This window comes from Lissotriton helveticus, chromosome 6, assembly GCF_964261635.1.
Source record: "Lissotriton helveticus chromosome 6, aLisHel1.1, whole genome shotgun sequence".
Taxonomy (NCBI): Eukaryota; Metazoa; Chordata; class Amphibia; order Caudata; family Salamandridae; genus Lissotriton; species Lissotriton helveticus.
The window spans coordinates 1,266,816,740-1,266,842,689 of NC_136067.1; the positions used below are offsets into that span (position 1 = coordinate 1,266,816,740).

The following is a 25,950-nucleotide window of genomic DNA, read 5'->3' on the forward strand; positions in this document are numbered from 1 at the left end:
CAACGGAAGAGCATTCCACATCTTCGGCCCCAAATGGGCGAAAGAGCGGCCTCCCATTTTTGCCAAGCGAATTCTGGGAATTACAAAATTGGCTTGATTTGATGACCTGAGAGGACGACTAGGCTGGCAAGGCCGGACAAGATTGTGCAAGTAAGTGGGAGCAGAACCCTGACGAATTTTGAACATAAGGCACAAGGTTTTAAAGGCCACACGGTCAGAAATTTTTAACCAGTGAAGGTCACACAGGGCTTGTGTTGCAGACATTCTTCGTGGAACATTGCACAAAAGGCGGGCAGCTGAGTTCTGCACAACCTGGAGTATATTCAGTGTAGCTCTATCGGCTCCTAGATAGAGCACATTGCCATAGTCGATGCGGGACATTACAAGAGCCTGGACAACAGTTCGACGAGTGGACTCAGGCAACATCCATAGGATCTTCTGCAACCAGCGTAAGGTATTAAAGCAGATTGCAGCGACCTTAGTTGCCTGTTGTCGCATCGAGAGTTTCTCGTCGATTAGAAAGCCGAGGTTACGAACAACTGGCACGGGGGTAGGCAGTGGACCCATGTCACTGGGCCAGTGTCTAGGGCCCCACAGATCTTTATGTTTGCCAAGTATGATGACCTCAGTCTTATCACCGTTGAGTTTTAGCAGATTAACCTGCATCCAGGCCGCAACCCGAGAAAGGCCGATTTTAAGGGCCGAGGTGTCCTGAGACCTACTGCCAGACAGGGAAAACACAATCTGCGTGTCGTCTGCATAAGAGTATATGGACAGACCGGCGTCCTCTACAATAGTAGCAAGGGGTCTGATGTAGATATTGAACAACAAAGGGCTCAATATAGACCCCTGAGGAACGCCGTAAGCAGATGAACAGATCGCCGATTCAGCTTTGGTTGAAAATACCTGAAAGGGTGCGCTCATTAAGAAATGAGGCCACCCAGGCAAGCGCAGATCCAGCAACGCCAAGGGAGTGAAGGGACTCCAATAGAATGGAATGCGACACGGTATCAAAAGCCGCGCTTAAATCCAAAAGGATAAGCGCAAAGGTCTCACCACTATCAATACCGTGTCGGAGTCGCTCAGTCACCCCCAGAAGTGCGGATTCGTGGAATAATTGGCGCGAAAGCCTGATTGGGATGGATGAAGATATCCCGTATTTTCCACAAACTTGTTTAGCTGAAGGTTGACATGGCGTTCTAAAATTTTAGAACAAGCTGGCAGCAGGGATATAGGCCTAAAGTTGGCCAGGTTAGTAATGTCCACACCAGATTTCTTTTGTAGGGGAACGACCATGGCATGTTTCCAATCCTGTTCAACACGAGATTCACTGAGAGAGATGTTAAGTAGCCTCATTAGGAATCTACGTGGTTCGAGGTCAAGTTGTTTCAATATCTTCATTGGGACAGGGTCCCGAGGAGATCCTGACCTAATGCTTTTTAAGCACGACAGGAAGGAGACATCATCAAATAATTTCCAGTTGTGCAGAAACTCAGTGGGAGGGACAGAGACATTGCAGCAGAAGTCAGGTAGAGAAGGATCAGTGGGAGGTGGAAGGGAAGTTAAAGATTGATGAATGTCCTGAACCTTCGATATAAAAAAGTCCGCGATAGCATTACAATGTTTACCATCTAAAGCCGGCAACGCAGGGACAGTGTCAGCACCTGTGAGTTTATTAACAGTAGCAAAAAGAGTCCGAGGACAATTCTGCACTGAAGTGATAGTAGAGGTAATGTAAGCAGCTTTGGCCCGTTTACAGTTGGCATGATAAGCTTTTAGCTCATCCTTGTAAATCAGTTTAGAGGGAATGGAATAGAATCTTCTCCACTTCCTCTCCAAGGCTTTACATTTAACACGTTGGATTTTTAACTCATCCGAGTACCAAGGTGCTGGGGGACGCAAAGATCGAAATTTACTGCCAGAACGGGGGGCATACACAGATACTGCATCTGTTAGCCACCTAAAAATGGGGGCATTCAGATTTTGCTTAGTATCAATGAGAGAAGGACTAGTCTCAGTCAGATGCAGATTAAAAGTGGCTATATCAATTTTGTCCCATCGATAAGAGGGTTTAGTTTCCTCTACATAATCATTGGCTATATAAAGACCGGGCGGTAGCACAAAGTGTACGGCATAATGATCGGACCAAACCAGCGGGCGTGCCAGATGAGTGCAGTCAAATGGAAGAGTGGAAATAACTGGGTCCAAAAGGTGACCGGCAATATGAGTAGCTCCAGTATTGCAAAGTTTGAATTTAAAAACCTCTAGATCAGAGAGAAGAGATTTCGTAAGGGAATTATTGACATCATCTAGATGAATATTTAAATCACCAGGTATGGTGAAGTTATTTGATTTCAAGAGTATTGCTGATAGACAATCAACAAGTAAGGGAATCCAAGAAGCAGCATTCCCCGGGGGCCGATAGATTAGCAGACCAGAAAGTGTCAGTCGGGGATTGATCTTAAGTTTAAACAATGCAGCTTCACTACCTGGAAGATGTAATGCCTCCAGTCTGCATTGGTAGGTGGATTTAAAGATAATGGCAATTCCACCCCCTTTACCTGAGGGTCTATCCTGATGTAGCATGACATAATTAGATGGAATCGCAGCGGCGATGTCCGGACCCGAACTGGCATGAATCCAGGTCTCGGTCAGGAATAGAACATCAGGAGATTCCTCGATTATGAAATCATGGATGTCTAATTTATTCTTGGGGAGCGATCTACAGTTTAAGCTCCAAAAATGGAGCAGAGAGGGAGGGGAAGTACCACCCTTCGTAGGCTTCCTTTTCCCCCTACAATGCTTAGTATACTGTTGGGTTTTAGAGAGCTGCATTTTGCCAGTAGTAAAACCGCAGCCGGAACATAAGAAGTAATGACATGGCAGAGTGCAGGTAGCGCAATGAATGGAGGCAGAGGGTCGCAGTAAATGGAGTGCCGCGGATGGATAACAAACGCGACCGTCCTGAATTAACGTACCTGAGGTCACGTTGGCGGAGGGCGGCCCGTCCTGCAGCCCGTCCTCAGCGCAGACGGGCGCAGACGGGCGCAGACGGGCGCAGACGGGCGCAGACGGGCAGGACTCAGGCACGACTCCGGCTAAGCGAGGGCGACCCATCTGCGCGTCCCGCTGCGCGGTAGAAGAGAGCTTTAAATAGGCACTCCAGGCCCAGCGCGGTCACGAGGGCGTTCCAAAATGGCGCCCGTAGATGTAATGATGAGCCCAAGCTAAGATGGCCCCCAAGCAGGGCAAACCCCGGGACCCGGACTCGCCAAAACGGCGATGTGCTTTCCGTTATATGCGGTGTGAGGGAGGGAGAGGTGTAAAGCCCAGCCTGATCCCGCCTAAAAGCAGGGGAAAACGAAAATTAAAAACAAAGCAAATATCCAAGAAGGTAAGATTAAAATAAAGGTAGCGCTAGCAGCAGCGCAAGCGCAAAGCAGCAGTACCTATAGATTGATTAGTCGTGATTTTGTAGTAGGGTTATTAAAAAAATATATATATTTTGGTCTGAATGGACGTTACCTTACGAAAAATGGATAATACATGCGTGTTGTATTAAGGTGCATAATTGTGTGGCATTGGTCAATGCACACTGAAAACTGTTGTCACGACTTAGGTATCCAATAGTCAGTTTATCATGTAGTCAAACATGGACATACAAAAAATTCCTCTGCCTTATTAATTAATACAATACTTCACCCAGAAATGTGTGTGTATGTACCCTATACCCATTTTGGTGTAGTAGGTCTTATTAACGCAATGGCATTAAACGGCTATGCTCGTGGGGGTATCTTTCAACATATAATTGTTATTATAAGCGCATTTGGGTTAGCTCAGGGAACTAATACTGCAACTACCAGAATGCATTGGTTTCACAAATAAGAACACAAGACTGGAAATTGGGTCCTCTGGCTGTTGTATCTTAGTGAAACAATTACACGGGCGAAAAAGCATCTTTCCAGCACTCTAATACATAATTGATGCTCATTAGTCGCATGCGACCACTGTTTACATCCTTTCGTTTGTGTTGAATGCACTTTCTTCTTTGAAAGCACTTCAGTGAACTGTCAAAAGCTCTTAAGTGGTTTGCAGCGCCCACCTCTTCTTCTCTCAAGGGAGCCCAGCCCAGTCCCGGCAGTGATGCTGTCAAAACATGTCTGTGCTCTCAAGGGGACAAAGTCACTCCCTTCTAATAGGTCACATCAGATGACCATTTTCTAAATTACATCTTTACGTGCCTGAGATTTACAGTTAGGCAGCATTATCTCACAATATTCCAGAATGTAACTCTGGGTGGAAGAGTCAACGCCTATCATAAACTGTGCCGCTGCAATCATATTGGTAGGAAGGGTAAGCCACAAAAAAGCATAGGATATTTTCTAAAGGTGCAAAAAAATAATACTAAAATTGTACACCCCGCGACACACCTTTTCGCCAGTTTCTGAAAATGAAAAAGCGTTGGTCGACATAAAATTAAAGAAAAGTGAGAATGTCGAACCAAGACACTTTATGCAATTATGTATTAAAAATCCCATAAGCAGCAGGAAAGGTTAAAACAGCAAGAGAGCCCCTAAAAGCCACGTAGAGCGGAAAGGCGCTGCTTACGTTTCACTGAGTAAAATCCACGATATGCTTTTCGTGTGCAGTCCCAAATCGAAGTTTGCAAGGGGTTTCCGGGTTGCATTGCACACTCCCGAGAGTCCCATCCCCCCCCCCCCCCCCCGCCCCCCAAAAAAAACTTTCAGCAGAGGCAGACGATGCCTGTCACAGCCTTGTAAACACCAACCCCGCCAATGACAGGAAAAAAAGTAAAATACACACTCGGAATCCCCCTCAGAGGCTGTCAATCCAAAATCCACACAAAATGCAAACCGGCTTCTCCAAGAGTGCCTGCTCTACACTAGGGGCTGTGGGGGAGCACACATAAACACACAAGAGTGCCCAGTCGGCCTGCACTCACCGCTTCCTTCTTGGCGCTCCTGCGGCTGGGACAGGGTGGAGATAGAAGTCTGGCCCATCTCCGGCACCAAGTTTTCCGGCGGCTACCAGGCTCATGGTGTGGTTCTGCCGGACTCCGCGTCTGGCAGCCCTTCCGGCACTACCATTTCCCGGGCGGGGGGGAGGTGCGGGTCTGGTTCCCCTCGCTCTAGCGCTGGCTTTGAAAGTCGGGGGTGGCTGTGACGGCTCCTCCCTCCTGAAGGCGCAACAGGCAGTTCCTGCTCGGCTCTGCCGCCGCTACATGCCTGTGCGCCGTGCGCGAGGGGACGGGTCTGCAGCAGCAGGCAGCGGGCACATGCCCCTCGCTGCTGGCCCTCGGCGCTGGAGGGAGGGTGGCAGCGGCGGACCCTACACAGCCTGGCCTGGCTCCGGGCGCAAATGTTGGTAAAAGAACTGGCGCCGCCCCGGAGTGCGGGGGACGGGGCGGGGAACCTTCCCTTTCCACTTGCATTACATCAAGCTTTTTCGAAACTCTGCCTCTCGAAGTCCTATGCAAATGGGAGTCTCATTCACGATTTTCACATCAAAAATCTGAAATCTAGAGGTAGGGTGCCCCATATCGGTATACCGAGTCTAAAGTTGTAGTTCAAGACACAACGTACGCAGTGCGACAGCAGTTCGTTGTTTCTTTAAGTCTGGAACCATTTGTTGACAGGAGTAGAAATGTTTAAAAATCTGTTACTCCCCCACTTTTTGTGTGATTTTCACACTACACTGAGCACTTTCTACTTTTACCCATACCCAGAATCACTTTATGCTGCTCAATAAATAACGTTATTTGATTGGCATTACAACGAGTCATTCCAAGATTCTATCTTTATCGATACGTGTCCCATTTTTCTTGCTAAAGTTGAGTATATTTGATCACCGGCTGCAAAGTGACGGTCAAGGTGTTAGGAGTCATATTAATAACGAGCTTTCTATAGGACACATTTAATATATGTATCAGCAGGGAGATGGAAAACGGAGAACAAGTATACAGTAGTATACCTTTAAGAAATGCAAGGGCGTAGTTATTCAATAGTATAACGGCACTAGAGCCCAGGCGAAAGAGAGAGGCCTATTAGGCCCAATGTATTTTCTTTATTACCGAACTAAGGGATTGGGGGGGCGGGTCCATTTTGTTTAATAACATAGGACCTATGTGTCCCTTGTTATGCCACTGGTGAAACGAGCAAAGGCTTTGCCAATTAGTGGCAGAAAAGTCAAGATGTTTGCTAAGACGTAAAAAGCATGCAAATTGGATCCAAAGGGGCTCCTAGGACATCCACCCCGTTGTGCTTCTTTGGACGGATGGTGCTGACAAGGCTGCGATGGTGTTGGGATGGAAAAGCCCCTCGCATAGTCATGGACGTGCACGCCTGCCCGGAGTGCCTCAGCTGCAACGAAATCTGGATCCCTTGTGTTGATTTTTGTTGTCATGGGTGAACATAGATCATGCATGTGTGCCATGACACAGACCTGTATTATTTATTTATTTACGCATTTTTATATAGCGCAAACTTTACCCAGAGGTGTCCGAGCGCTTTAAAATAGGGCTCAGTAAATTACATAAGGAATGAGAGTAGCATGGAAGTAGGTGCAACTACTTCTAGGTACTCGTGGTGAAAGTTACAAATTAACAAGTTACAGATACATTCACAATTTTAAAATAAGAAAAGGTGGCGCGAATATGGAAATACAAGAACAGAATACATATTTTAAAAATTGTGCACTCGTAAGTGTCTTGTGGCAGTCAAGGTCATGACTTGGGATGAAGCAAATTATTCATAGAACTGTCTTTGGAAGAGAAAAGTTTAAACATCTGTTTTGAAAGTCCGGGTAAGAGGCAGTGGTCCGAAGGATTGGATGTAGCGAATTCCAAATTCTAATCTGAGAAGGATTGCGCCATAAGTCTTTCCTTTATCAAAGTTGGAGGTTCGAGCAATACATTTTCAGCATTGAGTGAAGGTCTGTGGCCGCCTGAGATTATGAGTTTGTTGGCCAGGTAGCAAGGGGTGGAAGTGTGTATGGCTTTATGGGTGATGGGGGCAGTCTTGAACATTGACCTAGCTTCAATGGGAAGCCAGCGTAAAGAAATCAGTATGGGTGTAATATGATAATTTCTGTTGGCCACATAGACGAAACGTGCAGCTGAATGAAGGATGGCTTTTAGAGGGGATAGGTGTGATTTTGGGAGGCCGGCAAGAAGAGAATTGCAGTCGTCTAGAATGGAGAGAACCAAAGAATGTACCAGAGTTTTCAGGTCTTGCTTTGGAATGAAACTCCAAATTCCCCAGAGAAGGCGCAGTTGGTAGTGTGTGATTTGGGAATGTAATTGAGTCTTTTGTCCAGAATGACACCTAGGGATTTAGCACTGTCAACAATTGTGGGTTTGTTGTTAAGAATGTCTCATAGATTGAGGTCTTGTTGAACTGGTAGGGGCTCCCAGAGTACTACCCTCATGACGGTGATAGACTACTGCCTTCACCAGGATTTAAGTAACACTACATGGTGGTGGCAGCATACCCTGTAGTGATCAGTAGAAGTGAACAGGCTTTTCTACCTGTGTCACAGGAGAGAGGCCTTCAGGCTTGCTCGTAAAGTACTGCTGTTGTGTGCTTAGCTCACTCTTGGCCTACATGAAGTTAGTATGTAGTGCTGTGCAGTGTGCATGTGGTTGCATGCATGGGTTGGGTGTATGTGTGTCTGTGAATAGTGCAATACATGGAGTACTCTGGGTTCCATTTTGGGAGACAAACTGAAGGAACATGTGGCAGTAGAGGAATCCACCCTGACAGATTTGAGGATTGCTGCAATCGAGTGAGCTTGGTGAGGGACACATACACTGGAGGAAGAACATCCAGGCTCTCTAGTACACTTCAAAGGGTGCTCTTTGATTCATGGAGAGGTCACTGGAAAATGGCCTGGCCACATCTCAGGAAGGAGATGGGGTTGATAGAGAATAATATCGAGTAGAGCTGGGGTAACCTTCTGATGTATATATCGCTGCGGCTGACATCCAGGTGTGAACCTCTAGTCTAGCCGCTCCAATGGCCTGTGTTGTGTGGCTATCAGATTTGTAGTCGCTTCTACTGTGACAGGCTACTTTATGGAGGAAGAGCAGGGCAGAGGAGAGGACATTTCGAAAGGAAGCAGACTCCCAGCACAAATTTCGAAGACTCAAACACTCAATCACATTTTGTGTCTGGAAATTGACTATAAGAATGCAAGTTTGTAGCACCCTAAATTGTCAACTGCCAAGCAGCCAGATGGGCTGTGCCAGGAGGACAAGCTCTGTAAGACTTCTTCCTGTGACCAGGGTTAAGCCTAAGGCCAGCCAGTGTCCCAGCTGGGTGAGGGGATATCCCCAGGGGAAATACAAGACCACCTGCCCCTGGAGCACCAGTGCCTACCTGCCAAGACCAGTGTGCCCCGTGAGGGAAAGGAAGTGATTGAGGGAGCAAGGCCCAGAGGGGGTTCTGGTGAGTGGATCCCTGTAGTGGTGGGTGTGGAGATAGCTGCTACACTGATTAGGTCATCGCCGGTGTACAATTGGAAGCTGGCGACTCCCTTTGCCAGAGCAGGCTGCAGTGAAGTAGTCATAGTTGACATCAATGAGGTGCCGATCAGCCCATAGCCCATGAACAGAGTGACGTCGACATTCTCGTATGCCAGAGGTGGCCACCATGATGAATACTCTTGTGCCAAAAGGGGTCGGTCGGGGCGGGCGCCCTTATGGCAAAATGCGACATTAAGTCAGCGTTCAGGCTGCTACCGGTACATTCCGAGGATCACCAGCTGTTGGGGATCCAGTTTGAGGGGGACATTTTCATGGACAAGGCGTTGCCCATGGGGTGTTCGATATCGTGCGCTTCAGTACCTTTTTGCAGTGGGATTTTTCCTGGCACACAGGCAATGAGACGGTGACGCACTACCTGGATGACTTCTTCCTGGTGGGCCGGCCTGGTTCGGCGGACTGCCAGCAGCAGCTGGACAGTTTTACGGAACTCATGGGCTACCTGGGTGTTCCCCTGGCGCCAGAGAAGACGAAGGGTCCCAGTATGGTGCTGTCATTTCTGGGTAAAGAACTCGACTCCGTGGCCATGGAAGCGCGCCTGCCGGAGGACAAAAAGGTACATATGTTGGCTTTGGTGGACGCCATGTTGAGGAAACAGAAGGTGACGGTGCGGGAGGTCCAGGTTCTGCTGGGACATTTAAACTTTGCGTGCCGGGTTGTGCGCGTGGGTAGGATTTTTTGCAGGCGGCTGGGTTTGGCGCTGTCGGGACTTGCATTGCCGCATCATCACCTCCGTTTGTCGGCGGGGACGAAGGAGGACCTGCGTATGTGGCGGGCCTTCCTCGAGCGCTTCAATGGTGTGCCCATGGCGCCCCGAGGACTGGGAATGGGACGTGACCATCTCGTCGGATGCGGCGGGGTGGGCAGTTTCAGTCTGTATTGGCAGGTGGTGCGCGGAGGAATGGCCGCGGGGGACGGAGCATCGCCTTCCTGGAGCTCTTCCAGCTGGTGGTGGTAGAGACGGTGTGGGCGCAGGAGCTAGCGCACAAGCGGGTGATTTTCAAAGTGGACAACATGTCGGTAGAGCAGGTCGTAAACAGACAGTCAGCCAGGGATCCACAGGTGCTAAAGTTGATGAGAGTGTTTATTCTGAGTTGTTTGGAACATGACATTTTGTTTCAAGCCCGACATGTGCTGGGGGGTGGACAATGACATTGCGGATGCTTTGTCTCGTTCACAGTGGCAGAGGTTCCATGGGCTAGCCACGGAGGCGGACGAACACAAGACGCCAGTCCCGCCGGGGCTGTGGTCGATGGGAGAGACTGGGTCGTACAACTGGTAAGAGCGTCGGTGGCCATTTCTACATGGAAGGCGTACAAACAAGCCTGGCTGGAACTTTTGGAAGGCAGGGCGGTGTCGTAAGACGATCACTGGGTACGGGGCAAACAGGTGGTGCAGTTTATGCTGCGAATGATGGATCGGGGAATGTCGAAGGCTACGATTGCCGGCAAATTGTCAGCAGTTGCTTTGATAGGTAAATTATGGTGGGGCTACGTGCCGTCCGCGGGCGAACTGGGAGCGTGTATATTGGAAGGTTGGGTGCGGGTGAGGGGTGCCAGAGTGAGTCAGCATCGGCCCATAACAGCGGGCGGGCTGGTGATGCTGATACAACTTCTGCCGTCAATTTGCCACAACCGGGAGGAGACCATTTTGTTTTCCACGCTCATGTCGTGGATGTATTTTGGGTCTTTTCGAGTTTCGGAACTGGTAGGGCTCAAGGGGGACCCGGGGGTACTGTGGGGGGAGGTGGAGATGAAGGATAAGGAGGTGGGGGTGCGATTGCGGCGTTCCAAAACTGACCAACGAGGGGCAGGGAAGTGGGTCGTGATGGGTCCCGTGAAGATAGGCGCAGTATGCCCAGCAAGGTGGGGGGGCTTCTGGCGTCCGAGCGGCGTGGGGGGACGGAGGAAGTTTTTTGCCGGGTGACAGGGGCAGGGTGACAACGGCCCAGTTGTTAGGGGTTCTGCGGCACGCCCTACGTGCCATGGGTGAGGACCCGAGGGCTTTTGAGACACACTCCTTTCGCATAGGGGCGGCGACTGGTGCAGCAAGACAGGGTTGGGGGAGGGAGGAGCTCATGCGGTTGGGGCGGTGGAAGTCGGATTGCTATAAGGCGTACATCAGGTTGAGGGGGGTCGGGATGGAGGATCGGTTTTGATGGGATTTTCTCTGTGGCTTACATGTGTGTCTTTTCAGGTGTGGTGGCGGGGCCAGACGAGGCTGTCCTGTAGATCCTCCTTATTTGACATTCATTTGTGAAGCGGACAGAGCGTGCAGAGTGGGATAGGAACCGGAGTTTAAATTTGGGATTGGATCCGGGGTTGTTTATCATTGGCAGGGAAAGGGGCGCATGAGGTCGCATGAACTGTTGCCAGCTTTGGATAAGGTGGGGAGGAGGGGAGTGTGCCCGGACGTGGTGCTCATACACTTGGGGGAGAATGATCTGGTGCAGTGCAAGGGCCTGGCGTTGGTGAAACAGATGAAAAGGGATTTGTTGGAGGTGTGGCGCCAGTAGTCTGGCTGCCTTGTTAGATGGTTGGATTTGGTGCCTAGGCAGACTTGGAGCGGAGCAGACTGGCCTGCCGCCATTGATAGGGCGCGCAGGAAGATTAACAGGGAGATGAGGAGTTTTTGTGAGAAAGAAGGTGTGGGTAGGATGGAACATCCAGAGCTGCGCTATGGGGCAGTGTACTTTTTTAGGGAGGATGGGGTCCAACTCTCTCGGTACGGGATGGAGTTGTACATTGTGCAATTGAAAGTGACTCTGGATAAGGTTCTAGGGGTATGCAGGTACCCAAAGAGACACAAGGCCTATGGGGGGGTCAAAAGTCGTTAGGACGACTTTCGAGTGGTGTTTTTTTCTAATGTTCTGGGGGTATTTTAGGAGGACTGGTTTACTGTTGGGGGTAGATATAAGAAGTTATATAGCTAGGTAGGTAGGAAAGGTGCAATTACAAGTTGGTGTTTATAATTGTTTGCAGGGGGAACCATGTTTAGGGGAGGGGTGGGGGGATGTTAGGAAGTTTATAATTAGTGAGGTTTAGTTTTGTACGGCACAGGCCAAGGGAAGTTATTTGTGAGGTGCACCTGTTTCCAATAAAGCGGCCTTTTTCACACCAACAAGCTGGTCTGTGGTACGTGCTGACCCCCCCCCCATTATGGGCCCGATAGGGCTTTGGGAGGGCCGGCTGACCATCGGGAGGCATGCCCCTCCGGGGGGGTTTTGAGCCGGGGGAAGGGCAGCCAACGGCCCAGTGAGGCTGGTTGGGCTGGTTTGGGCTGGGTGGGCTTCCTTTGGGCTTCCTTTGGGCTGGGTTGGTATGTATGCTCTTATATGATGCCGTTCCTTGCTTCTTGAATAACCCAGGTTTAGCTTGGATACATGTAAGAGGTACACAGTGTCTGAGGCCTTGCGCTCTTTCTATATTAACCACCACATCTACCCAGACACCCTCTCTGCTGGACGCTGTTCGCTAGCTCTTGTACCTCTCCAGCTCTGAGGAAGTGCCCTGCATTTCCAAGTACTCCTGCCAGGATTTACGGAAGTCTTTTATTATCGCATCCAACTCTGCCGCCACCGGCTGTTTACATACCCCTTTAGTGTCTTTGCGGTGAAATGCTACACTTTCTGCCTGCGCCCAGTAGAGAAGTGACTGAAACCAAGCCTTCGCAGCTGGGGGTTCAGGGGATTTCCAGCGCCTAGTGAGTAACCATTTGGCTACGATAAGTCCCAGGTCTATGAATCAAGTTGTTACTTTATACTTTCTAGGTCTCTGGTATAGCCCCACAATGCACATCTCCCATGTCCAATCCAGCGCGCGCTGGGTTAAATGTTTAGTGACCACTTCCCAATAGGACATTATGGCAGTGCAGGGCCATAACATGTTCATAGGTCTCCCCGTATCAGACCACATCTGCGACATTGGGCATCATTGCGACTGAAGTATAGATTGATCTTGGCTGGTGCCATATAGGCACTGTGTGTTATGAAATATTGGATGAGGCAGAATCTAGTGTTTCGAGGGATGTATGTGGGACCTTTTAAGATAACCTCCCATTCCCACTTTGTGCTAGGTCGCTATAGATCTGTGTCCCAGTAGGCTAGAAGGGATGTCAGTGTAGGTGCTGCGTGTGACCGTAAGGAGTCCGCCAACCATCTAGCAAGGTGTCATCCTGTGTCCAGTTCGTGTAAGTACTGTATTGGTAAGTGTGTTGCAGGCTCTAACGTGATATCTCCCCTTAGTGTGCGCAGCGCACTCATCATCGCAGCATGTAGTAAAAATTGGCCTTGTGGGAGGTTGAATTCTGCAGTAAGTGATTCGAATGACATCAGCTGTCCTTCATGATATAAGTCCCCTAAGGTTTGGATTCCCGCCTCTCCCATGAGCAAAGTACTGCTCCGGTGATTGCTTGATGCTGCCTGGGCGTGCCAAGCTTGGGCAGAGAAGGTGCGTATGGGGTGACTGTATGCGTGAGTTTTAGACTGCAGCGGAAGCAAGTGTAAGCCACTTTCATCAGCAGCTGGGTAGGTGGCACACCTGTCCTACCGGGATGAAATAGCATTACTAGTTGGGAATGGATAAGGCCCAGCTGCTGCATAGCGGTGTCCACTAGCTACCGAGCTCCGATCCATCGGGCCACCCATGGAGCTGCGCCGCCAGGTAATATTGTTCCATAGTGGGCACAGCGAGGCCGCCCCGGTTAGTTGGGAGATATTGCTTGGCCAGTGCTACCCATTCCATGCCAAATAAATAGCTGCATGTCTCGCTCAAACATGTGAAATAATGCTGGTTTGACATATAAGGGTAGGTTTGTAAAGTGGTAAAGAATTCTTGGAAGCACCACCATTTTCAGGAGTGCAATTCATCCCATGGTTGCCAGTGGAAGAGTGCGCCAAAATGTCATCTGTGACCTGACTGCTGTGGTAGCACATGTGAGGTTACCCTCCAGTAGGTCTGCTGGGTCCTGGTAGATTTGGATCCCGAGGTAGTGGAACGCTGTCAGCTGATAGCGCACCGGTGTGCCATTGATGGACAATCTTGGGTCCAGGGTTGACTTGGAGAAGGGGTACAAGCACGATTTCTCCCAGTTCACATGGATTCCTGATAGAGAGGCGAAGTCGAGCTACACTTTTTACATTGTTTCGCACGGCAACCTGACATCTCTAAGATATATTGACAGGTTGTCGGCATATAGAGAGACAGCATGTATGCCGTCTCCCAATGGTATGCCCCATTCAACCTGAGTCCTGCTGAGCGATTGGGCTAGCGGCTCAATGGCTACTGCGAACAGTAGTGGGGAGAGCCCCCAGAATGCACTGCAGCTAATCCTGACGTTGCATGACATCAGGGTCAAGATTTGCCTGGGCGCCGGCAACGTGTGCTCCCAGGCAGACTGGGAGCCTGTGCCTGCTCAAAGTTCACGGTGCATGAGGTGGCCAGCCAAACCCTCATGCACAGTGCAGGTAGTGCCCACCACTCCCCCACCAGCAGTGTCATCCCCTGGATCTGCCCCCAAGACTCATCAGAGTCTTAGGGGGAGTCTAGGGGATTAAACAAAACGAGAATAAAACAGGTTCAAACCCCGTTTTATTATTGTTTTATTTGCTGGTGGTAGGGGCGGTGCTCCTCTGCTCTAATGAAGAGGCCACCACTGGTGGGCAGTCCTCAAAGAGCTGTGGTCTTCACGCCATTTGGGTTTGATTGGCACAATTATTCTTTACTAACACTACAACAATCTTCCCCTGTCCCCATGGTGGGAGCTAAACTGCCCACACACATACACATTTATTGCATTGCAGTATTACTTTGAAATGAAGTGTGCTCATATGTTTTTAAAAAGCTGCCCAATGTAATAATCACTTCCACTACTGAAACACTGATAATCACAGCATGTACCCCTAAAAATATTTTAAAGCCACTTTTGTGAGGAGTCCCTGTAATTTGATGAATGTAAAGTGCCCAAACATTTAAGCTTATTATTTTTAACCCCTTCGGGGCTGATGACGAGCTCAGCTCGTCATGGGCGTAACCTGCCCTACGCTGATGACGAGCTGAGCTCGTCACGTAACGCGGGTTTTTTAAAATCGCAGCGCGCAGCGAGAGAACCGCTAGCGCATATGCGGTTAATACATTACACACAGTGTAGTTACACTTGTTTATATAGCACTTCATAATGAGCCAAGTAGTCTGCTTAAATATGATGTAAAATGGTTTCTGACTAGTCAGCCATTTTTCTTAACTGTTAACATAATGGCCGATCGAGCAGAGCTACGTGCTTTTTTTCACTATAAAGACAAGGGTTCTGAGTTAGAGCTTCTGTCCGTGTTTCATACCCAGCTCATTGAGGTAAGAATTGTCTCTGAAGGCCTGTTATGGTCTTTTCAGATGAGACATCACTGGCAATCGCTCAGCAATGTGAACACTATAAAAGATCTCAATCGTGAGTGAAGTAAATTCTGGTTTAAAATAAATAACACTTTAAATGTTTCCAAAACTGAAAAAACAACCTGGTCACAAGTGTTGGGCTGTGTTTAGTTTTGTATAAGCCTTCTATTAAAAACTACTGGCCAGGGAGATGTGTTTTTGTGTGCCCAATGGTTGTGTAAGGCGATGTCATTCTGTCTTAACCCTGCGCAAGCTGAAGGGGGCACAATTGTCTGCATTGTTCCTGTGATCTGACAGTAGGATAAATATTACTATTTCATTCCTCTCTGGTGTTTGCCCGAGGCCCTGGAAGAAATTGCGGCTGCTACCAGACCCGGATAGTGAGGCAGGGGTGAGAGGGGACACAAAAAGAAAACCTAAACAAACAAACAAAAAAACACTTACCTGACACGCCCGCCGCCACTGTTACGTCCTCCGCCCCTCTGACATCTTACTGCACTCCAGGCCAGCAGCAGGAAGCACCCGCCCTCCCAGGCTCCCCATAGCCAATGGTCTGAGTGCGATGGATCGGCGCTCAGACAGGGGCTGGGAGGCATGTTCCTCACCAGGCTATGTAATGCAGCCTGGTAGGGGACATGCAAAGTGCGCAGGACTGCTTGGGGTGGCCCGAGAGGGATGGGCAAGCAATCTTGCGCACTTCAGGAGTGAAAACTACTCCTCTCTCTACCCAGGCAACCCTGCCCCGCCGGAGAGCCACTGACATATCTAGGAAAATATAAAATGATAATAACAATAGTTATTATCATTATATTTTTCCTTTTTTTCAGTGAGGCGAAGCTTCTCGGCCTTAGCGGAGGAGCCGCCACTACCTGGAAGACCTTTAGGCTCGTGCCACACTAGGTGAACATAGACATGCCAGTGGCGTAGCAAGGTGGAGGGGGTGGTGCGGCCCGGGCAGCATGAGTTTTGGGCCCCCGCCCCCTTTTACCAGTGGCCTTCACGTGGCGGTGGCTGCAGGAATCACCAGTACCCATCCCCTCTTACATTCAGCCGCCATTGGTCGCAAAAGCAGGGGCCGTCACGCATGGCATAAGGCCTAGCTACGCAAAACCAAAGGGGTTGATGGACGGAGTGTTGAACATTGCAAGCACTCACCCCCAGTCAACTGATCTGGGTTTAATCCATCATCATTCTATAGCTCACTCCGCCACCCCAGTTCAGACATGGCCATATGCAAATCAGTCTGACCCTGTGCCTCATGGGAACAGTCCAGCCCGAACTGCCAAGCCATGTCCTCCCTGGACCGGAAACAAGCATCCTGGGACAGGTTTCTGGCTAATCAGCCGTCATCAGCCAGGCTAGCTTGAATCCAGTGGCAAAGTGAGCAAGGGACCCACTTCTGGGCATACCCAGCCAACTTAGTGCAAACAAAGCAAAACCAAAGGGGATGATGGACGGAGTGTTGAACATTGCAAGCACTCACCCCCAGTCAACTGATCTGGGTTTAATCCATCATCATTCTTTAGCTCACTCCGCCACCCCAGTTCAGACATGGCCATATGCAAATCAGTCTGACCCTGTGCCTCATAGGAACAGTCCAGCCCGAACTGCCAAGCCATGTCCTCCCTGGACTGGAAACAAGCATCCTGGGACAGGTTTCTGGCTAATCAGCCGTCATCAGCCAGGCTAGCTTGAATCCAGTGGCAAAGTGAGCAAGGGACCCACTTCTGGGCATACCAAGCCAACTTAGTGCAAACAAAGCAAAACCAAAGGGGATGATGGATGGAGTGTTGAACATTGCAAGCACTCACCCCCAGTCAACTAGCAGTTGGCTGATGACGCCTGACCACAAATTCCCCAATTGAACAATGGGTAAACGTCACACTCAAAATAGTCAAACCGTATGAGGTTTCTGCAAAAGCTGAGAAAAAAAGGGAAATCAATATTAATTTACTCTATACTATAAGGAAAATGAGACAGAATCGTAACATACTAAGGAAACAGTTAACCAAGCTTCCAAGCAACAAATAACAACTAAACTAAAAAACATAAATCAAAATTTGCGGAAATTAATCTAGAATGAAAATAATATAGCTAAGCATGATCTTCGGACAAAAAATGTTTATACAAGTAACTCAAGGGAGTTTTGGGAAATGATAAATGGTGTAGAAAGACCTAATAAATCCACTGTAGCATCTGTATTAACTGAAAATGAATGGGTTAGTTTTCTGGTAAAACACTTAAATCCCGATGGGAAAGTAAATAATCAGGATGGTAATCAGAAAAGGATGGATACATTCAATTTAGAATATGACAGAGATTGATATATCAAAACCTCAAGTGTCTAAATTAATAATGAAACAAAAATATGGGGCAACAGGTCCCAATGGTATCCTGTTTGTCCTGTATGAAGAAGAACCAGACTTATGGTCGGAACATTTAACAGATGTTTTTAAAGAAGTAATACGGACAGGGACAATACCAAATTCCTGGTGTGGGTCGCTAATATCCCCTATCTATAAGAAAGGAAATTGTGCCCTGCCAAAGAACTATCGTCTAATAACTCTGCAAGACACAGATGCCAAATTGTTTGCAGGGGCTTTACTGTCAAATGTATCTGATTGGGTAAAGGACAAATAGATACTCCCACCTAATCAAACAGGATTTATTAAAGGACTAGGAACTACTACAAATATATTTGCTCTATTTGTACTAATGCATAAATCAATTTTAACAAACAGCCCTTGTATTTGTGCTTTGTCGATTTTAGATCAGCTCTTGATTGCGTGAACAGACGACGCCTGTGGAAAAAATTACAAGAGTATGATATTCTAGAGCCATTATTAAAATTGATTCAACTCCTGCATACAGATACCTGGGTCAGAGTGCAGATGGGGGACGGCCTGACATTAACGAACAAAATATCAATGACAGGAGGACTAAAGCAAGGGTGCGTATTGGCCCCATTATTTTGTGAGCTGTTTTTAGCAGATCTCACAGATGCACTGAATGATATAAATGCACATCCGCCTAAATTAGCTAACAAACAAATATCAAATTTGTTGTATGCAGATGATGTCATACTCTTAAACCATACAAAAGTGGGGTTACAACGGCTATTAGATCGAATATCATTGTATTCAAAAGAAAATGGGATGGTAATAAACTAAACAAAGACTAAAGTTATGATGATTACAAAAAATTCAAGACTTAAACATAAATCTAAATGGAATCTGGAAAAAGTCCAATTAGAGCAAGTAGAATCTTACAAATATCTGGGTGTTTTATTCAATGATAATGGAAACTTTCTCCCCCAAAAACTTGACATTTACAGGAAAGGAAACACCTTGACAGCTGCATTTAGGATCCTACAGAAATCAATAGGCGATTTGACTTATTGTCCCTTCCTAAAGGTGATATCAGCAAAGTTGCTTCCTACTTTAACATATGGTAGTGAGGCTTTAAATGGGAAAGATGCTGTGATCATCAATAATGTGGTCTCCAAAAACGTTTTAAACCCTTTTCCGCCTGCCTAACAACGCATCCCAAGCAAGGCTGGAATTTGGCCTAAACAACCAGTTGAATGCGAGAAAAGGACAAGCTATTAAAGTATGGAATAGAATAAAAAATGACCATGATAACCAAATGTCCCAGCTATTGTGGCAGGAAATAAGTGAAAATAGGAAATCGCAGGCCTGGAAATACTTAAATACAGCGTAAGAAATTTTTTATGTAATACCGATCTGGGAAACTACAATAACCCAGGAATCATTTGAAAAAGCTATCAACAAAATAACAAACCACCTATCGCTGATAAGAGATAAAGACATATTCGCAAAAAGAAAACATGCATGGCCAATAATAAATGGTTTCTAAAAAAAAGAAGGTACAACAATATTTAGAAACACCATGGTCGTTGAAAAATACACAAATCTTCATAAAAGCATGATTTGGTTTATTGTCTGGACTATGCCATTTACCACCTTGGATAAAGTCGGAAGAGGATCCTTTGTAGGCTATGTAAATCAGGGGAGGAGAAAATTGTGTCTCTGTCCAGAATTGGAAAACAAAAGAAAAACCATACTCAAGAGATTATTCAATGAACGAGGAGTAAGGACAGGTAGGCAAGCATTGATAGTGTGTCTGTGCTCTGATCATATATTCATGAACTCTGCATTTGTAACATTTTTATTGAGAATAGAAACAAAATTAGAGAAGCAGAGCTTAAAACCTATAACCACCATATTTTAAAATACATTACGTGATGAATTTTACCAAATGCAACTCAGTTTAAAAACACTGCATTATTTATACTTGTTGTTTTAACTGCTTTAACTGTTTATATTGGATCATTATATGTATTTTGTGTCATTGTAAGATTTTAATTAATTGAACAATAAAGAAAAAATTGACTCCACCCCGAGAGATGTGTTAGGAGTGCATTATAATCATATGTAGTCTGCACTTACATATATTCCATGTGACTAATGTTTTTTTTTTGTATTTTATTTTTCCTTCGACCAACAGCAACATATCAGTTGTTATCATTTAACAGCAGTTTTGTTAAAGAAAAACATACAATTGACACTTAGCGGTTCCATTTTGGTTGCATACAGGCGATTCTTCCTTTCCTCCACCTATGAGGTATCTTCCACCAGCAATAATCACATTCTTATTATTCTTGAAGACCGTAGTTGAGCTTCCCACCCTAAGGCTCCTCCCATAAGATCGTCCACACAGTTCCCTCCCGCAATCCCCACAACATTCTGATATATATCGAACTGTCATTTGTGTCGGTTAGTCTGAAGTGTCTTGTAAGTATTGCACAAGCGACTCCCAAAAGTCTGTGGGTCTTGAGGCCACCGGTATATCGTCAGCATAGGTCTCTAATGTTGTCTTGCAATAGGTCATGTCCTTGATCCAGTCTTTTAGCCTGGGCGGCCTCTTTCTACCCTATCGTATCGCTACAAGTCTCTTTGCAAGGAGCAGCGCCACTGCCAAGAACTTCCTGCTTCTAGCGTATTTGAGTTTTTTTAATGCCCAGTAAACATATTAGAGGGGTATTTGGAATATGCTCCGCGAGCATGGTGCTCAGCGCAGTTGTGACTGCAACCCAATAGGCCTGGAGACCAGGGCAATCCCATGCCACGTGCAAGAAGTCTGCGCCTGGTGCATTGCAACGACAACAGGAATCAGTTTCTCTGAGCCCCAGCTTGTGCAATTTGACTGGTGTGTAATATACCTGAGGAATGAATTTAAAATGTATAATCCGTAGGTTGCAGTTGGATGTAAGAAGTGTCAGTTGCGTACAACTGAATTGCCACTCCGTTCCTTCGATGGTAATACCCAGTGTCCTCTCCCACCTGCCCCGCGCTACCTGGGGTTTGTCTGCTTGCTCACCCTGGGCTGCTACATAAAGTCGTGTTACTAGGTTTTTGCGAGAGGGAGCCGTCAACAGTGTTTGTAATGTCGTCAATTGCTCCGGTTCATTGGGAAATGTGTCATACAGTGCCTCATAGCCGTGCGGAAACGCATATATGCAAAAATTTTCATAGGGGTCTGATGTGCACATAGAGCAGGGTCTGTCCACCTAAGGAATGTGTTGTGTGGGAACGCTTGGCCAATAGTCCGTAGTCCCATTTCCGCAAGGAGCCCCTGCATGTTCTTGTATCACCGTAATATGGGGGTGGTGAGCCGTGGGCAGTGCTCGCTCGTATATCGGCAGTTTGTTGGCCCTGTGAGCCAATACATGCCACGCTCTCGAAGTGTTCCTAGCTGTGTGTATTATATCTTTCGGTGTATAGCGTATAGGGTTGGCCAGTAGTGCCATCAGTGGCATAGGAGCGACACTAGCACTCCACCGCAATATGTGGGATATATACATGGGACCTCGTCCAATAGTGTGCATGTTGAGCCTGCGCACAAAGATAATATAACTAAAAATCTGGTGCCTCGAAGCCGCCCTGGTGGTATGGTTGAGTAAGGACTCTCCAACTCACTCTAGCCTGCTTGCCGGCCCATGTTAATTTCTGGAGTACAGAGCGTAGTAGCGCAAAAAAGGAGTTAGTCAACCAAATCGGGACGTTCCAGAACAAATACAGGAATCTAGGCAATATAATCATCATCTGGAGGGCTATCCTGTCAGCCAGGGACAGGGGCATTTTTATCCATCTTTCAATTTGATCCTCTAGTCTCATCATCGCCTTACCACAGTTCTCCCTGATGACTACCTCTGGGTAACGGTGTTTCCATATTCCCAAATATTTAACCGGCTCAGTGCACCATTTTAAGGGGTAGTCAAGCTCCGGCTCTTTTGTAGCTGTGGTAAGAGGGATCACAACCGATTTATCACAATTTATGCAAAGACCAGCATAATGTTCATATTGAACATATTCCCTGATAAGTGGGTTCAAGTTAGTGTCCGGATGTGTAGTATACAGGACCATATCATTGGCATAGAGCGAAATGGCAATCGGTCGGAGGTTAAATTGGAAAGCCTTGGTGGGGAGTTTCTGACTAATTTAGCAGGCTAGTGGCTCTAGTATCAGTGAAAATAGCATCGGTGACAGAGGGCATCCCTGTCTCGTGCCGCGTGTGATAGGTAGAGGGTCGGATGTTAATCCGTTGATCCGGACTTGTGCCCTGGGCGTCATATATAATAAGGAGATCCATTTTAAAAAGGGTTCTGGGAACCCCATTTTGCGCAAAGTGACAAACATGAAGCTCCATTCCACAGAATCAAACGCGTTAGCAGCGTCCAACAAGGCTGCAGCCGCTGGTACCTCCGGGTGAAGTTGATGATAAAGTGAAATATTGTACGTAGATTATGGGCTGTAGACCGCGTTGGCATAAAGCCCGCTTGGTCCGGTAATACTAAATTACATAGAATTGGTTGTATCCTATTTGCTATTATTTTTGCCAGAATCTTCGCGTCTATGTTAATTAAAGATAAGGGCCTATAGGATTCGCATAGTTGGTGGTCTTTACCTGGCTTCGGGAGTGCAATCAGAAGTGCTTCAGTGAGTGTAGTCGGTAGTGCGCCTTCCTCATATGCTTCTTCAAGCATTTCTGCAAAGTGTGGTATTAGTATATCCCGGAATTCTTTGTAGAATTCTCCCGGGAGCCCATCTAGCCCAGGGTCTTTATTATTGAGTAGGGAGTTAAAAGAATCTTCTATTTCTTCCTTAGAAATGGGAAGACAAAAGTATTTATGATGAGTGTCCGACAGCCATGCCAGCCCTATATCATCTAGATATGTCCTTATGTCCAGAGGGGGGAGGGGGGTGTCTCCCGGCTGTGTACAATTGGGTATAGTATTCCGTAAAGCCATCTAGTATGGTCGGCGTGTCGTACACAGAGACATTGTGTGCGTTTCTGATTTCACTGATAAGCGCCGTGGAGTGTGCAGGTCTAATTTTGTATGATAGCGCCCTACCTGGTCTACCTCCCTCGCCATAGTTCCGGGCTATATATTTCCGTGAGATATATTTAATCTCATCCACAGCAAATTCATTATATTTGTCAATGTGTTTCCGTATGTCAGCCAGTATCGTATCACAAGGGTTGTTCTCAAATCTGCGCTCTAACGCCAGGATGTCCCTTTCAGTATTTTCCAATTGCCTCTGTATGTCTCTCAATATGCCCGTGTGTGTGCCCATACAGTGCCCCCTTATAGTGACCTTAAATGCTTCCCAGAGGGTTCTTGTGCTCTGTACTGAGCCACCATTGTGTTAAATAAATTCCAAGATGGCTTTACGCAGTTCCTCCCTAAATACCTGATCTTGTAACGCTGTCTGTCGCAACCGCCATGTGAATTGTCTTGGGGTGTGTGTCGGGAGTGCCAGTGTGAGTTTAACCGGTGCATGATCCGATAGTGCCTTAGGCAAATGTAATATCTCCGTTGTCCATGTACATACATCCCGTGTCACTAACCAATAGTCAAGATTAGACAATGTAAGATGTGTTGCTGAAAAGCAGGTTCCCTCTCTCTTATCTGGGTTTCTCCGTCTCCATATGTCCACTATAATCCAGTCTGTCATCCTGTCTCTGATGACTTTGGCTGCATGTTTGCCATATCTATCTTGGCCAGTCGACCTATCCAATGCAAGGTCTAAGCAAGTGTTGAAGTCCCCTCCCCATATTATAGTTCCTGGTTGCATGTCCCTCAGATGTGTCCAAATAGTCGCATAGAAAGAGGGACCATCTATATTCGGGCCATACACGTTCACTATAGTTAAAATGGAGCCCCCATAATTCCCTTGTACTATCACAAATCGTCCCTGGTCATCTCTCATAGATTTGATCAGATTAAAGGGTGTGGCGCGTCTCACCCAAATCAACACGCCTCTGGCATATGACGAATAAGAGGATGCCAGTCTATAGGAAGCCCTCCTAGATCCAATATGCTGTTCCCTAGAAGCAGTAAGATGTGTTTCCTGTAAACAGGTTACATCAACTTTATGTCTGTCTAGATATGCCGTCACTTTACGTATTTCTGTGGGTTGTGTAAGCCCCTCACGTTCCACGAGAGGAGCACTAGCGGTCTACTATCCTTTAAACAATCACCCATACCGATTCAGGCTTCCTCGTATGTTCCCCATTTGGTTATGTTGTCTAATAGTGTCAATCACATTCCTTCCCGCCGTCATGCTGCTGGACAGAGTTTTCAATTTACCCCCTACCTCCCCCTCCCACTCCACCAACCCAAACCTAGTGGAGACATTGTTTGCCACAACAACCATCTTAGCCCCTAAAAAAAAAAAGAAAAGTGTAACAATAAAGGAATAATACAAAAAACTGTGCGGTTCACGCGCGGGGGGTCAGAGCTGCCTGCTCTTTTCCTGCGACCTAGGTCGCATGAGACTGAGCCCTCCCCATCATATCAGTCCTACGCCCATACTTTTTAAAAAAAAGTTTTTATTGAAGAAGACAAGAGAATTTTACATAAATCAGGTGTCATACATAGAATACAATATAGCGATAGGTGAGCGAATAGACCAATGCAGAGAAATCAATTCACAGGAGTATTCAACGTTAGCAAAGATAGGTACATTAAAGAGGAGAAAGTACGATCAACAATCAGGCAAAGCAGCAGCCTGCAAGGTTCGCCCACCCATAATTCAGGATAGTGAAGACCAAATTAGACACCCGGATAAGTAAGAAAATCGATACAGGATAAACGACCCATCTCTTGTGAAAGGAAAAAGGAAACAAAAAAAGGCCATAGAACTAAACAAAGGCAAAATAACAAACCCCTCCCCATTCCCCCCACCCTGCACCCCTGCAATGGCTACGGCCCATCCCCACTAGCAGTGTGCCTGTCGTCCCGGAACTAGACCTAAAAGTAGGAAAAAGAGTGGAGGAGGAAATATCAAACAGGCCCCCGGTCTCCCTTACCCCCCGCCAGCAGCAAACCACCCCTACACATATCCAAATAATAGAATGCAACGATTAAAATCCAACGGGGAGGAGCTTGTAAGAACCACCCAACTCCCGCGCCATTATTATAAGGTACAAGTCCCGTATCAAATGAAGTCATTTTTCAAACCCATCCAGTCAAAGTCAACCCTGGCCACTACGATTTTTCATGCGAGCCCTGTCCGCTCGAACCGCCATCTCAATAGGAGAATCAAAATATAGAAAAAGTTCAAAGTCAGTACGGAAGGATTGAAACCAGGATAGCGGTACACAAAATCCAAAAGTCAAACGGAGTTCACTGCCCACCAGAAATAGGTCGCCAGAGCGTATTTGAACCATCTTGGAGAAAAAGGGCGAGGTATCAATCCGACAGTCACTGGAGAACTCACTCTGAAATATAAGATTGTCAATAACCATCTTGGGCGGTATCGGCATAGGGCAGGATGCACTTTTGATAGTTCCGGGTTCGCTTGCTGCCGTTCGGGAGTCGACAAAAAATACAAAGTCTGACTTCAGCGTGGGGCCCTCTGTCTCAGTCGGAGCTTGCTCCGCGGGTAAAACAGCTTGTTCCAGAACCATCAAAGGGTCGTAGTCCGGTCTCCGGCAGATAATATCGGCTGTTACGACCATCCTCTGGATGATGGCGGTGACCTGTGAGTGGAGCTCCCCAATGGCGGCCATTACGGTGTGCAGCGACGGCATACATTCCACCCGTTCCATCGCCACTCACGAAGCGGCAGAGCAAGTATTTGAACACCGGAGGTCGACTACTCCGGGGTACCAGGCACAGACAGTTCCAATGACAACTGTGGGCACTCGCAAAATCGCGATCTCAACGCCGTCGCCGCCAGCGAGGATCCAAGCCCGTCGACCCCGGGAACCCAACGGGGCCTCCGGGCAACGGACCCCCGACCACAGCAACCGGTGTGTCACGCCACCATAGCTGCGAAATCAAACTGCCACAGTACCACCATCCAAAACGGTCAGGAAACACTCCACTTCGGGAGACCAGACGCTACCCACATCCCGCGGCCGATGTTATTCAACTCCAACCCGGCTGGGTTAGAAATCGAGGCCCCGGCTTCCACGCTGGGTTAGGCCGAGAGTGGAACACGGCGTATCTTCGTTATTCGAGAAGATGGAAATCTCGGGATTGCACCTTTAAACTCAGTAACACCTCAGCTACACGGGAGTCCGGTGCGAATGCAGGATAATCGTCAGGATTTGTGAGCAACTGGCGGAGATCGGCGGAGCCGGGAGCTTATGCGGCCATCTTGGTTGCAAGCGTAGCTCCTCCCCTCCGCCCATACTTAATATCCTATACTATGGATAAGGCTGCTTGGGTATTAACAGCTGCACCTTCATGTGGCTAGTGTCGAGTTTCCAGACCCTCCCTGGTCGGGCAGTCCCCAAAACGTGTTTTAGCAGCCACCACCTTGTTTAGAGTCACAGTTCTGCGGCACTTCTAGACATATATCTGTAGTGACCTTTCCCCACAGCGGGAAGTGTTACCTCCAGAGTCTCAGTCTATATCAGTCAGTTGGCGTCTGTGAGTCCGGTTCATTCCACATCAGAGAGTGCGGGCTG

The 25,950-nt window shown here is 47.5% G+C and overlaps 1 protein-coding gene across 3 annotated transcripts in view; it reads right to left on the reverse strand.

Annotated features, from left to right (window-relative positions):
• PHACTR2 (phosphatase and actin regulator 2) overlaps positions 1 to 5,409 on the reverse strand; it is a 662,085-nt gene extending 656,676 nt beyond the window's left edge. For 2 of the 3 annotated variants that reach the window (XM_078648996.1, XM_078648995.1), the window contains exon 1: positions 4,964 to 5,402. In XM_078648996.1, coding sequence (XP_078505122.1) covers positions 4,964 to 5,021 — 58 coding nt within the window. In that variant the 5' untranslated portion in view covers positions 5,022 to 5,402. Of the gene's footprint in view, positions 1 to 4,963 lie in introns of all 3 variants that reach the window. The other variant, XM_078648997.1, reaches the window with a different exon arrangement.
• Between the last annotated feature and the right edge of the window lie 20,541 nt (positions 5,410 to 25,950).